Source organism: Protopterus annectens, chromosome 16.part0, assembly GCF_019279795.1.
Source record: "Protopterus annectens isolate FY-2018-M chromosome 16.part0, PAN1.0, whole genome shotgun sequence".
In the NCBI taxonomy this organism is placed as follows: Eukaryota; Metazoa; Chordata; order Ceratodontiformes; family Protopteridae; genus Protopterus; species Protopterus annectens.
Window position 1 is genome coordinate 781,912,893 of NC_056750.1, and position 15,130 is coordinate 781,928,022.

The following is a 15,130-nucleotide window of genomic DNA, read 5'->3' on the forward strand; positions in this document are numbered from 1 at the left end:
CCTCAGATCCAAGGACACCACTATCCTTGGATAAGATTCAGACAGTCTCAGCAAACTGTGATCCAAGGACCCCGAAACAACATATCAAATCAGAAGGAGACTATACTTGAGGGGTACAAGTGGTCAAGACTTCCTGAGCCAAGGGAGTAAGAGCCGGGAGAACCCCCATCCGTATCTAGGCCAAGAGAAACTTCATTTGTCTATTCACGTCAGCTTTGGTAAGACTCCCGAAAGAATGAGATGAAGCAATAGATGGTGATTTGAAATGCTGTCTCTCAAGGAAGGGAGATGGGACCCTAGACAGCACTGGATCTATAGAGGGATAGTATCAGATCTAAGCAGATCCAAAGACATTTTAATTGATTCTGTGGAAGCCTTGGAGACCTCTTTGTATCCAACCTGGACTTTTTCTGTGGAGGCTCTGCAGAAGATGGAGTCAAAGAACCCAATTTTTTTGGACTGCATTTAGAAGTTTTTAGGTGGAGGAGCCCCAGATGTGGCTTCCAAAAAAAGAAGTAGGCAGCAGTCCTTTTAGAATCAATTTTATGGCCCTCTATTGCTCATGGATTAAAACTATTGCTCATGGATTAAAACTCTTGCAAACACTGCATTCCACATAAAGATTATGTTCTCGGCTTAAACAATAGACAAGAGATCATGAGCATCAGAACAAAGTTGCTTATGGCAACATTTCCTGCAATTTTTAAATCCATTTTCAGACAAGATGGAAGCAGCAAAAATAGCAAGAAAACTTTTTGTTTTGGAAAAGGTAAGGAGGGTACCGATGATGGTATGAAGGAATACACCAAAGGTGTAAGAGGAAAGGTTACAAGTAAAGATAAAAGTTGTTTAAGAAAAATACCAGTAATGGCATTTAAGAAATGCACTAAGTGTACACAGTAATAGAAAAGGGAGAAAAAAAAAAGTTACTGAAATAGCACCATCTTTAAATTCGCTAGAGAGCAAAACTGACCACGTCTATATGGAAAAAGTGGTAAACGAAATCTAAGGTGTGTTAGGGGTGGTTGTTATAGGCTAGGGAGGAGTGAGAGTTTCAGTTGGCCTCAAGCTACAGTAACGACAGAGTCAGATCTGAGGTTCAGGTCCAAACTCAGTGGTTGAGGAATGAATGAAAAACGGACATCAAAGCAGTGGCCTTAGCTATATGGGGCTGTATACTGCATAGGATGCAACAGTGGGCCAGATTCCAAAGCTTCAAGGGCACTTTTCACACACCCAAACAGTCAGCTTGAGCTGAGGAAAAAAAAAAAGTGTGGTTAGGGCACCAGGTTAACAGAAAGAGGGAGGCTAAAACCCAACACAGCTCAATGCTAGGAAACTGAGCACAAAGGTTCTCACCCTAGAAATAGATGGAGCAGCTAATGCAGCAACAATCATTCGAAAATCTATTGTTATGGTAAGCTTACTTAAAAACAACTGTATTAAGTTAAACATTAAGGCTAATGCAGCACTTAACCATAACTACATGGATAGATAGAGTTTATACAGAATGGAAGGAGGAAGATGAGGGCCCAGGAGCACCTGAAGAATGTTCCAGCAAAGTCTCTCCTAGACATGGAGAGGGAATCTAGTTTATAATATTTTGTAAAAAGTCTGCACAGAGGACCAAGTTGTTGTTTCTAGAAAGCCAAAGATGAAGCCAAGGTCCTGGTAGAAACAGCCTTGACCCTGCCTGGAGCTGCCTTGTTGTAGTGGGTATAAGAAGCAACTGTAGGAGAAAACCACTTGGAGATGAATAGCTTGAAATATTAGCTCTGAAAAGGGTAAAGGTTCCTGTCTTGCCACCAACTAGGAAATATTTTCCACACACTAATATAATGACTTCCTAGTAGCAGATTTTTTTCTTGCATCCTTTAACAGCTACACCCTCAGAAAAAGGTGCCTAAAATTTAGTCCATCGCCCAAGCAGTTAGCTGCACTTGTTTGGGGTACAGATTGGCTGTGCGAGTTGGTCTAGTCTCTGAGGAATCCTGGGATAAGTGCCCCTAGCCATTTCCAAAAGACGGGAGTTACCACAATTACCTTTGGAGAACCTTCCTGAATTTTCTGAATGACCCTGAATTTTAATGGAAAAGCATACAGAAACACTCCTGAACAAGGAAAAGAAAATGTATCTGTCTTCCAGGCCTTCTTGCATGGAGTGCCAGAGTAGAATTTTGCCAAATGATTACGGTGGGTGTAGGCAAAAAGATCTGAGGTGTTCCCTACAGCTGGATCAATTCCTGGAAGACTCCCTGACTCAGTTTCCATTAAAGAGGGTCTGCCCAGGTCCCACTCAGCTTGCCTGTCACAATTACTTGTATCCCAGGCTACAAAGGCTAGTCAGCACAGACAGTAATATCAGATTCCCACCTGCTCTATGTACCACATCACTGTGTTGTCTGTAAACACTTGTAGAGGTCACAAAGACCACAGATGACAGAGAGCTGAAAGCACTTGCAAGTGAAAGCAACTCTTATGTTTGTATGTTTGGTCTGTCTTTTTGCTTTCAAAGACTCTGCACTTTTATCCCCATAGCCACTGCTCCTAAGCAATGGCAGAGGTGTCTGGTGTGACTGATTGTGCTGGAGCTGGAAGGGAGAATGAGAGCTAGATTCTGAGAAATCTGGTGTTTCCACCCAAAAAAAAACCTCCCTTTCCACAAACCCCAAAACCGGAATCTGAAATGTCAGGGGATGTTGCTACTGGGAACACACAGATTTCAGGTACCACTGAATTCTTTCATGGAGTCTTGCAAAAAGGTACCAGGCGAATCATAAATGCCGAGAGACCCAGAATACTAAGGAATTACCCAAGTGAGTCAGTAGCTGCAGTGAAAAAACTCAGGAACAGATCTACTTATTTTATGTAGAATAAATGCTCTTTAATTGCAGTGTCCAGGAGACACCCCAGGAAACTATCCTTTCAGAAGGAATCAGGCAATACTTCTGTATATTCTCTTGGAATACCCTGCCTGTGTAGGAGATTCCTTACCCAAGTGAAATATTCCTCACACTTTTGAAAGACTCTGCAAAGGTATGCTAGTCTAAATAAGGAAAATGTGAATATCGTGAATTCTGAAGTAGTCTATCACAGAAGCTAGACACTGTCTAGCCACAGCTCCAAGAGTACGCACAAAGGATAATACAGAGCACCAATGATTCGAGTCAGACACAGAAAACCTCGAGAAACACCTAAACTCTGGAACCTATAGGAATGTGATGCTAGTCTTCTTTTAAATCCAAGGTAATCAGAAAACTCAAAGGAAAATAAAAGGGAACAAGTTGGGAAGAGACATCACATTGGACTTTTGCACCATCACAAACAGGTTTGGAAAGGAAAGATCTGGTCTAAAAATCTTCTTTGGCACCAGAAACTTCTTTAAATAAAACCACTCTCTTGCTTTTAGGAGGAGCGACGGCTTTCTATCACCCCCCCCCCCAAGATAACGTACATTCAATGACAGGGAAAAGAATTTGGTTTGACAGGTGGTGGATCCCTTGGAGAAAAGGGGGAGGTTCATTCTTCCTGGAAAAAGTAAGGGTTTGATAGGTAGGGTGGGTTTTTGCAAATAGTCACTCAGTCTTTTTAGACTGTCCTTTGTTCTCAGGGGTTCCCAAGTGTGTGCGTGCCTGTGCCTGTGTACATGCACGCACGCGTAACCTCCCTGAAGTTTTTTAAACATCTGCTTACCAGCAGCTTGCTGGGTCCGTTTATTTTGCTTTTTAAAGAAGGTTGTAGGAGGAGCATTAAATCCCTTAAACATGGACAAGGAAGGCTGAAAAATCTGAATGATCCCTTGAATTAGCTTACCTCTCACATCACACTTAAGGACTGCTGCAGGAGATGATCCAAAAACTAAGTCTCTATCCAAGGGAGAATTGAAAATTTAATTTTTGACATCTGCTGGGAGGTTTTGAAACTGCAACCAAGTAAATCTCCAAATAACAGTTCCAGAAGCAGTAACCCCAGAAGAGAAGTGGCATCAGCAAAATCATAAGCTCATTTCAAACATCTGAACACTTTCACTGCTACTTGAGACGCATGCAACCAAATTATACAAAGCAGATTTTATCCACAGAACAGGAAGCAGATACCAAAATATTCCTCAAATTCTCAAAAGCGGCAAACTAGCACATTAGCTTGACAGTTGGGAATTCTAAAACTGTTGAAGAATTCACCCCCAAACCCTATCAAAAGTCTTTCAATCCTTCTCAGAAGTGGGATTGGTAATAAATTACATGTTTAGCAGCAACTGGGTACATAAAAGCAACAGCTGCTGGGTCTGATCTGGGACAAGAGTAAAAAACTTGCAAGCATGAGTAACTATCTGCTTTCTTGTGGGCAACAGCCTGGCTGTCAGGCAAGTTACAGGATGTGACACTTTCTCCAGTGTTGACAGAACAAGAGGAACTGAAGTAGGTTCTGTAGAACATTATACAACCTGCTTTGTTGGGGACAAGGCTCTGGAAATTTCAGTTGCAATAAATCATATTACTGCCTAGGGTCTGTGAAATTCATGTCCCCACTGAAACAGCCAATTCATTCTGGAAAAAGTTTCAGGGAAAGAATCCTACAAAAGGGACTAGCCAAAGCCACACCCTTTTTAGAATCAGAATCAGAAATCTGGGGAGACTAAACAGAATCTGTCCCTTCACGATCATTCTGAGGTTCAAAATGTTGAAAATGAAAAATCTCCTACCAGAAACGGACAAATTAAATTTTATTAAGAGCCTGATCTACACTCTCTAAATCATTACTGTCCAGAGTAACTGAAACAAAATACCCATGCTAAGTAATCATAGTTTTGGCCACAGGAGAGTTACTCATCGGAGGATGACACACTTTAGCAGCCTACTATGGTGGCAAAGCCTTTTTAGTAATTTTCTTCTTTTTGTGAATGGAAGAAAGAAGATTCAAAAAACTGGTAAGTTGTTCCATCATTAAGCCAAAAAATATGCCAGATTCCCAGAGAAGCCTGGCAGTGGTAGTCATAACAATTTAGTAGAAAAGGTAACGTTCTCTGTAAAAACATAGTAAAAGGCACTACATGTAACTCGGCCCAAAATGTAAAAATATTTTTTGAAGTAAAAGTTAGTTTAAAACTAGGTTTTAACAACTTAACCCCAAAGTAAAAATTGACATTCCCATTTAAAAGTGATGTGACAGTCATCAGACGCTCTTCTGTAAGATGATGACTTTTAAAGCTATGAAAAAAGTACAAATTCTGTGAAGTGGAAATTAAGGTCTATAAAAGATGGGTTAAAAGAAGGATCGGTTAGAAATTTCACGACTAAATTCAAATCCCAGGGTGGAGCAGGATTCTTAATGGGACTGCAGAAGGAACTTTGCTCTGGGGAAGGCCTTGGACAGTTTGAGAGACGCTAATGTACTTTTGTCATAACTGGAGGTTGCAGGGGGACTGAAAATATATTGTGCCAGTGATGGACAGAAACCTCATGAGGCATCCTGACTGACCTACTAAGGATGTCTGCTAGCCAGCTGGATTTACCCGGAAGGAGCATTGCCACCAGAACACCTTAATCCAAAGCCCATTGCAATACTCTCATGGCCTCTCTGCAAAGCGGTTAAGATTTGCCCCCCCCATGTTGTGATGCAGACTATCAACACGCTATCCATTTGTATGATTATCACTCATGAAGGCAAGTCCTGAAACTCCTGTAATGCATGGTGGATCACCCTCATCTCAAGAATGTTGATGTTAATACCGGCCTCTGCAGGATTCCAGAGTCCTTGGACTATCCAGCCCCTTGAAAATGCACCCCACCTCAGGAGGGTAGGCATCCATGGTTACTAATGCTGTTTGAGAAGTCAGAGTGAAAGGGCTTCCTAAATGGAGGAATGAGAATGTCAGCCACCAACTTAAGTGATTTCAGCATGAGAGAGTCAGATGAATCATAGCTGAAAAGAAGTCTGTCAGTTGTGACCACTGTATGGATTATATCCACTAGGGAAATCCTCGCCTGAAACCTGGCGTAATGAATTGAAACTGCCTCTGCCATAATTAATTGAAACTGCCTCTGCCATTAGGGCAAGAACTCTTTAGCACCAGCACTACTGGGAGACTCCTGATTATGGAAAAAGGTTTAGGAAAGAACACTGAGGACCACCTTTCTGGGTCAAGAGAGACTCTATATGAAGTTGTGTTCAGATGACAAACACCAAACAAAACGAGGGTGCAGGACAAGAGTGGCTACTGTAGCAGTGATCATTCAAACATCTACTGTTACAGCACGTTCAACATACACAACTGTACTATGTACATCATACTGACTACTGCTGCAGTACTTTCTACTGTATGGGTAGCTTATCACAGAAAACTATATTTGGGAAGTGGAAGGAGAAGGGTCCAGGAGCCAATGGAGAATGGCCCTAGCAAAGCCTGATCTAGACCTACAGACAGAATCATACTAATAGTAATTAATAAAAGTATGCACAGAGGAGCAAATAGTACTTCTAGAATACAACCCTGTTGAAAAAGCCACAGATTAAGCCAAGGCTCTGCTAGAATGGGCCTTGACCCAGCCTGGAAGAGATTTACTATGTTGAGTATAACAAAAGGTAATAGCCTTAGATAACCACATGCTCATTTCTTGTGAAGAAAAGAAGGAACACGATCTGAAAACTTCAGGACCGTCAAAACAGAACTAGGTTCAGGAAAGAAAACAGGGAGATGGTTAGTTTGGTTAAAGTAAACTCTGATAACCACTTTAGGCAGGTCTACATCAGTCAGTCAAAAATCACAATTCAGCGAAATGCTCTCCAGTGTACAAAACAGTGAACGTTCAGTTAAACGAACGTTCACATCTGTGTATGCATTTCATAGGGAAAGGAGAAAGTTGCTCAACATTCCCAACATACACCTTCTTCCGGCTTTTCCTGGTTAGGGGTCAGAGTGGATTACCTGTCCGGTCATAATTGGCAGCGGAGTTTTACGGTGTCAAGTTGCCAGCCTGGCACCCAACCTTCCACAGAAGGCGCACACACTCGCACCTAGGGTCAATTTAGAGTGTCCAATCCACCTACTTTGTCTTTGGGATGTGGGAGGAAACCGGAGCACCCGGAGGAAACCCATGCAACCACAGGGAGGACATGCAGACTCCGCACAGAAGGCACCCCAGCTGCAGATCGAACCCAACATAACATACACCGCAGTATATTAAATCAACACAGGTGAATGGCCACACCCCCACATGCCCCCCACACACACCCTACTTGTTTACCAATTCCGAGATTGCACTACAGGGGGGGAAAAGGGCATTTCCTGATGTTGGCCAACTTCCTCCTTTCCTCATGATACCAATGGCAAGAGGTATATCTATCAATTTCCCATCCTTATTAGACAGAATAGGACTGGAATTAAAGTGCTTAGCAGCAGTGGAATTCAACTAAAGCTACAGCTGCTGGGTCAGGTTTGGAAATCTACTGTACAAAAATTTAAAAAGACTGAGGAACTTTATACGTCCTACATGCCTTTTTAGGGACAGCTGGTTGGCTGCCTATCAGGAAAACTGCAGTCAGTAAGACACACATCACCTAAAGCAGACAGCTGGAGGAATAGGTGTGGATTTGGAAAATCCTTCTACAAGAACTCAGTATTTTGAGGAACTGAAACCTCAGTTCTTCCACTGAGAACAGGGACATTTTAACAGTCACTCAGGAAGTGAAACCCACATACGGAAAATTATAAACTAAGTCCCCCTCAGAGTCTGAATGAGAAATCTGAGGACAAAACCCTGTATCCATCCCTACATCGTCCTGTTCAAATTCAGAATGTGGAATCTCTTCAGGGGAAAGAGGAATGCATCTTTCTTTTACCAGAAAACTACTTTACAAGAAGGCGCAACAGTCTGAATTAAACACAGAACCAGTCCCAGAAAACTACTGCAGAGGGGTAGATATACACTTGCTTTTCTGTCTCTTTTTGACATAAAAGAAAATGTGACCAACAGTGTTACTAATGGCAACAACCTCTTCCCCAGGGAAGGATACAGCATTCTGACACAAAAGGGAAATCTTCCTTGTTCCCTCTACCAGGACCAAGAACAGTGGCTCACCCTTGCCCACTGAGGGGACTCCAGCAGTCGCAGAGGACATAACTAACTCCTGGTCCATCGTGTCTGTAGGTGCTACACCAAATAGCCACAGCAAAGTCACCCACCTGCAGCTGAGGCAAACTGTTCCCATGGTGGCAAAGGTTGTTTGCTTAACTTTTTCTTTTTGTGGCTGGAAAGAAGACTGACCATTGGACTGGTAAGTCTGTTACATGGTCAAGCCCAAAATTCAGATTTTCTGGGAAGTCAAGCTGCAAATGCAGGGTAAAACAAGTCCACAACATTTGACAGAAATACAACACACACACACACATTAAAGAGCACTTTAAAAACACTATGGCAGTGTCACAACAGATGAGCAACTTCTCTACAGAAAATGTGTTTCCAGTTAGTTCACACTACTTTTAAACTGACAAAGAAAAAAGTGTTCTGTTTAAAAGAATGTTACAGTCAGTCCGTTAAATGACTCGCCTACGTTTTAAAATAACTTGCCTGAAGGGGAAAAGAAGTTTCTCTTCTCCAAAGGCAACTTATCTGCCCAGCAAAGCACAGCACAAGTTGACAGTCTATCCTCAAAACCTTAGAGAAGAGAACTTGAGTGGCAGTAAAGCCGTGAAAGGCTTTGTGCCCACACTTGTCTTTTAGTCAGCTAGAACTGCTTGACAGTTTGGGCCCGTGGAAAGTGCCCTGAAGCTCTGCAAGCTGGCCTGCCATTATATCCTTGGTATAACATACCCATACAGCTAAGGCTACTGCAGCAGTGATCAATATGAATAACACGTACCAATGAATCCAATAGTTCTATAAAGTGCTGAGCAGTCCTAACACTGGAAAAGTAAGTACTACCAGTTCTGCTGTCATAATGGCCTTGCCTAAACCTGTAGCATTTTCAGTGGTTGCATGCAACTTCACCACTGACCAGCGAAACTAACAAATATCCACTTACATTTTTTTGAAGTTTCAACTTCTTCTCCTCTTCTCTGTGCAGCTGTAATAGCCTACAGAAAAAAAAAAAGGCAGTTTATTCTTCCACATCAGAGTACAGTAATCACTGAAACAAAGCAGAACTGCAGCACACAAAAGTAGGCCCCTTTGCATACCGTAAGTTAGTTAGGGGTGGTATGCAACAAAACAAATATATTTATATTAAGTTAAAAATAAAATTGCCAGAAAGTGGCAGAAATCCACTCTGGCATATCATTTGCATCAAGCTGTTGCATCCAGTTTTAGAAAGCAGACAGCTTTATTAATTTGTATGAGCACTTTTCTTCCAACAAGAACTTACCCAGATCACTTAACAGTGCTGACAACTTTAAGGTGTATAAATTCTAGGGGTGCTCTCTGACTGTGCTGAAGCAAGGATAGGCCAAGTATTGTTATTTACATCTAGTAGCACAGTTAGGTTAGAACTATTAAGCTCATATCCAATGAGAAGTCTGGATGGCATGGGTAATGGTAGTGTGGCTGCCCAGTTGCAGCCAACTTGGTGTGGACCAATGCGATTCTGACGAAGGATGCGTCAGGCTGGTGAATTTACAATACACATTTTATGTAAACTTTTTGACTGTTTTGTAGAAGTTATCATACAAGATTTTATCTAGAATAAGGGCAGTGGGTTCGACCATGAAGTACACAGGCTCCACAGTATCCTACTACAGCTAGGATGCAAATTTTACATCTTGCCCCTAGCACACAGACTCGCAAATACTAAACCTACTTGGAACAGGTCTCACATTTTACATTCTGCTCACTTTTATTCACTGTTTTACCCTCCACAACTTACCTTCCCCCTTTACAAAGGGCTTCAATGTACACAGACAGAAGGCTTCCTGTGACCCCATAAAATCACAAACAAATATGAGCATCAGGGAACCCCACCAATTATGATCCTCCTATATCCAAGGGCTGATCTACTGACAGCAGACAAGCTGGGCCAAGGTTGGAACAAATGTCAACCTTCTGACAAATGTGCTGCTCACAAACTACACACAAATAATGGCGCATTTGGGGGGGGGGGGGGACAGTCTGTGCCAGCACTGTGTGTACTTTTATTTTCCTTGGTAAAAATATACTAAACAAGGCAGACCATAATCAGAACAGTCAATAGCAACTGTCTCCAATTATGAGACAATTAACTGTTCTCTTAATTGTTGTCAGTCTTAAGAATGAAGACTTTTTTGACCTGGCGGGAGGAAAATCACTAACTGAAGGGAGCACAAGAAAATGGGCTGAAACGGAAGAGAATCTGAAACTTAGCCTTACTAAGGAAATGTGCACTACTATTTAGAAAGCAACAAGAAAAATTAAGTTACTCTATTAAAAAAAGTACTTACCTTGCCTGAGCTGTCTAGGTCTGTGTCTGTTCACAATGTCAGCAAACAAGATTTGAGCCAATTCTGGCCACTAGTGCATTACAGGAGAAAAATTCTACAAAGGCCTGAGGCAGGGGCACTAATGCTGCAGAAATGGATCCGACAAGCATCTCGAGGACTCAGAAGTCAGAGCAGATGGACTGAATTAATAGGACCATGATATTTCTTAGTAGCAGTTTTTCTTGCCTAGTTTAGTACCTGCTGCACATTCTCCTGAAGTGAGAGTATCACAACTGAATCATCCAGGCGGTCATTTGTAGAGGTTCACAACTGGGGTGTATAAAATTCCTCTCCATCCATCTTGTGAGAAGCCCATTCTAAACTACCCCTGTTCAATTCTATAAGAAAGGAGTTCATAGGGGATTACTAGGCCAATGGTTCATAGGTAGGTACTAGGCTTTTGGCCCTAGGGCCTATATAAGCCTAGCCAAAACAGTACCCTGGCTTTTGCCACCCAAGAAAATTATTTTCCTGTGCCCCTGTCAAGCAGAGCCACAGAAGTGATCCCCGGGGTGAATTTCCTATCTCCCATCCAATCAAGATTTTTCTTGATGAGTGCTAATGAGGAGCTTTGTTCGATATAAATAGGTAGCTTGTTCCAGAGTATGGGAAGTCTCTGAGATAGGAATCTATTCCTCCAGCATGTTCTGTTTATTGTGGTGACAAGGTTTAGGTCCCTAGAGAGTGTAGCTCAGAGGGATTAGAATTTCTTTACGTGGAACATGTCAAACAGCTCTGGGTTTGACATAGCTTTGTATGTTAGGCAGAGATCGCCTCTGAATAGGAGATATGCGACAGAGTAAAGCTGGAGTTTTTTTGAGACTGTCTGTGTAGGGCATCTGAGGCCGGTAATCCTCTCTGAGAGGCATTTCTGTGGCCTTTCCAGTTGTTGTAGATGTCTTGTGAGGTACATACCAAAAGGGGCGTTGTACTCTATAATGGGTCTAATGAGTGATGAGTAGAGGGGAACAATGACCTTTTTTCCGAGATGAGGTGTGCCACATAGGATTTCCTGACTACTGTGGCAATGTGATTATCAAAGATGAGACTACTGTCCACCTGTGTCCCAAGGTCTCATCACACTTTCGGTGTTAAGTAGACTACTGCTTATGTGGTAGTTCATAGGTACAGAGTTTTTACCAAAAGGGATGACAATGCACTTTTTGGCATTGAGCTTGAGGCCATGGCTTTGACACCAGGCATCTGTCTCAGTGAGGCCCTTTTGTAGGATGTCCACATCGTTAGGAGATTTGATTATGGCTCCTAGTTTGCAGTCATCTGTGAACTTTGTTAACCAAAGACCTTATGTGTTTGGTATCTACTTCTCTGAAGTACAGGCTAACAGGAGAGGACCTAGGACTGAACCCTGTGGTACTCCACTTGTCACTGGTCTGAAGTTGGATTTAGAGTCTGCTACTTTCACAGTGTGGGTTCGGTCAGTGAGCCAGTTGGAAAACCCATCTTGTGACATAGGTATACCTAGTTTAGTGAGTTTGTCTAATTTCAGAGTGGGGGATGGTGTTGAAAGCCTTGGCAAGATCTAGATAGGCTGCGTGTACCACCTTACCCTCATCTACAGCTTTGATGACCGCTTCAAAGAAGTCTATCAGGTTTAGGAGACATGACCTGCCTTTTACAAACCCGAACTGGTTTCCAAGCTAGCCAATAATACCCAGGTTATGATAATGTTGAGTCTTTCGGCCTTTCCCAGTTAGTCTGCTAATGATTGGCAGTTGATTTTTACGTGTTGAGTTGCCAGCCCTGACGCACAACCTTTAACGAAGGTATGCCCATTCACAAATGTCTCCACACAGAAGACGCTCTGAGAATCGAACCGGACAGCGACTTACTGTGAGGCGACAACGCTACCACAGCACCACCACTGCGGATTATCTCAGACTCCAATATGTTGAGTCTTTCGGCTTTTCACGGTTATGGGTCGCCACAGCGGAACTCCGGTCCGCTAATGATTGGTAGTTGATTTTTACATGCAGAGTTACCAGCCCTGATGCACAACTTTCAACGAAGGTACACCCATTCACACATGTCTCCACGCAGAAGAAGCTCTAGCTGAGAATCGAACCGGACAGTGTCTTATTGTGAGGTGACAACGCTACCGCAGCACTACCACTGCGGTACCTTAATTCCCCAAATATGGAATGAGGTAATATCAGGGTAGTGGGTCTTTGGATGTTGGAGCCTTGAGTTATTTTACAAACTGCCTTTGTCTATAAGGGACATGGTCAGTACCCTGGGGTGAATTTATGGTTCCTCATTGATTTATCCAAATTCTTTTTGGACAGAGTAAGGAACAGGCCTTGTTTTTATGAAGGTGGGAAGTTTATTCCATAGACAAGGTAGCTTTTGGGATACAAATCCATCTCTCCAGCAAGTTCTTTTAGAGTCACAAGTAACGTTCAGGTCCATGGAATGCTTAGCCCTCGTATAATTTTTTTTGCAAAAATGTAACATTTTCATGGCTGGATTAGAGGATGCCTTGTAGGTCAAGCATAAGTCACCTCTCGAACAATATGAGATGGCATGCATAAGAGATGAGTCTGTCTTGGGCTTGGTATTTTTTTAGGGAGAAATCTCTGGGGCCGCTCCAATTGGTGTATGTGCCTGGTTAGGTAATGCAGAAGGGAGCACTGTACTCTATTATAGGCCTGATGAGGTCACGGACTTCCACTGATCTTGATGCCATGCCTTTACTTATAAGTCGAGTCACACAGGATTTCCTCACTACTTTAGTTAATTAAACTTTGACCACCTGGTAACTATCTGTGTACCTAGGTCCCTCACCACTGGGTCTACTTTTAGGGGTGTACTAGGATTATAATTTGCAAGGATATCTGATTTACCATAGGGTAGGATTACGCATTTTTCAGCATTTAGTCTTAGACCATGGTTTTGGCACAAGTTGCTTGTCATTTTTTACCCGTTTACAGATGTCAACATCGTTTAGGGATTCAGAGACTGCTTACAGTTTGCCAGCGAACTTGGTGAGCCAGAGGCCCCCAATACTGGCCTTCACTTCAGTAGAGTATATAATACCAAACAGAAGTAGTCCCAACACTGGGCCCTGTGGGACACCTTCAGTAACAGGCTTATCGGAAGAGGATTCACCTATCCAGACAGCGGTCTTGTCGGTGAGCCAATTTGCTATCCATCAGACGATGTAGGGGTTTATTCCCAACTTAAGTTTATCTATGATCCCAGAGTAGGAAATTGTGTTGAAAGCTTTAGCCAGGTCTAGATAAGCAGTGTGCACCATTGTACCCTCATCCATGGCCCTGGTGACTTTCTCAAAGTACTCCACCAGACTGAGCAGGCAAACCAGATTGGACTTGGTGCAGCGTTTGGAAATTATTTTTACAATTATGACCACTGCAGCTGCTGCCATCAGGCCCAAGATGTAAAAAAAAAAAAAACAGAACAGAGATTTTGGTGATACAAAACATGTATGAATTTAAAAGAAAGGACACTTACTAAATACCAGGGGGATTTACAGCAGGGCTTTGAAATGAAAGTGATTGGCTCAAATTTGAGTGTGTAGCAACTTCCTAGACTTCTCACAAAAAGGTTTAACTAGGCCCCCAAGATCCAGGATAAACCTGAAGTCCTTTATATCCTTTGGAGCTTACAAAAAAAAAAAAAAAAAACCTCAAATAGATCCCTGACCATATGTGATCTGGTGGGACCTCCTGGATGATTCTTTTTCAAAGAGAGAGAAGGCCTCTCTTTAAGAGTCACTGACTTTGTCAAGGTGATTTCCTTTTTGTATTGTGTTTTTTTTTTTTTTTTTTTAAATATCCCATCAGTCCAAAGAGAGGATTGTCCAGAAAGACTGGTACAAACGGACCCAGGCTGAAGCTACAGTCAAAACCCATGCCTGCTGCTTCATCGGCTGCATTACGGTAAAGCCATGTGGAGAGGTTCCTAACATTAAATTTGGCCGTCGGGGTGGACTGCAGCCATTTCAGGGGAAGCCTGGGGAGAAAAGTTCCAATACATTACAAACATTTTTAAACAAGTTCAGTAATAGATGCAGACAGACATTAATATTAAACAATTGCACATTAATTCGCTAATTAAATTACATTAATATAAAATAAGGACAACTATTACAATATAAAATATACTATACACTAGTTGATGTTGAACAGAGTATCTGAAGACGTGCATTTACAAAAACCTGTTAAATAGATAAAAGGACCATGTGATTAGTGCCCAGAAATTCAAAGAAATGGAGGTGACAGAAGGAACTAGGTAGGGCAGAAAATATTAGGACTGTAGTTAAGAGGAGGAGTACAAGGCAAGTTCACTGGTGATTATACATGGCTTTCATAAGTTTATATTAGAAATATAGAAATGAGGGCAACAGTGCAACAAATGCATGTATATGGCTGGGAGATGCCAGCAAAACTTCTCAGGTAATGAAGACTGGTTGTGGGGCACATGATTCTGAATGAAGAGAAGCTGCTGGACGATATAATGGCAAGCTGAAGGTAAGTAGCATTTATCCTGGAGATACACAGGAGCAGATCCTTTGATTTGTTTGGTGAAGTTTTACTTGGTTTTAAAAGAGTTTGCATTCTGAATGGATTTCAGTGGTAGATGGAAGCGGTTTCATGGTTTAGCTACATTATTTGAAAACAGTCATCTACAGTATTAAATGATTTG

General features: G+C 42.2%; 1 protein-coding gene across 1 annotated transcript in view; it reads right to left on the reverse strand.

The window, feature by feature from the left end:
* EDF1 (endothelial differentiation related factor 1) overlaps positions 1–15,130 on the reverse strand; it is a 763,231-nt gene that overhangs the window by 618,224 nt on the left and 129,877 nt on the right. The window contains exon 2 of the mRNA XM_044058360.1: positions 9,022–9,073. Within this exon, the coding sequence (XP_043914295.1) occupies positions 9,022–9,073 (52 nt within the window). The remainder of the gene's footprint in view (positions 1–9,021; positions 9,074–15,130) is intronic.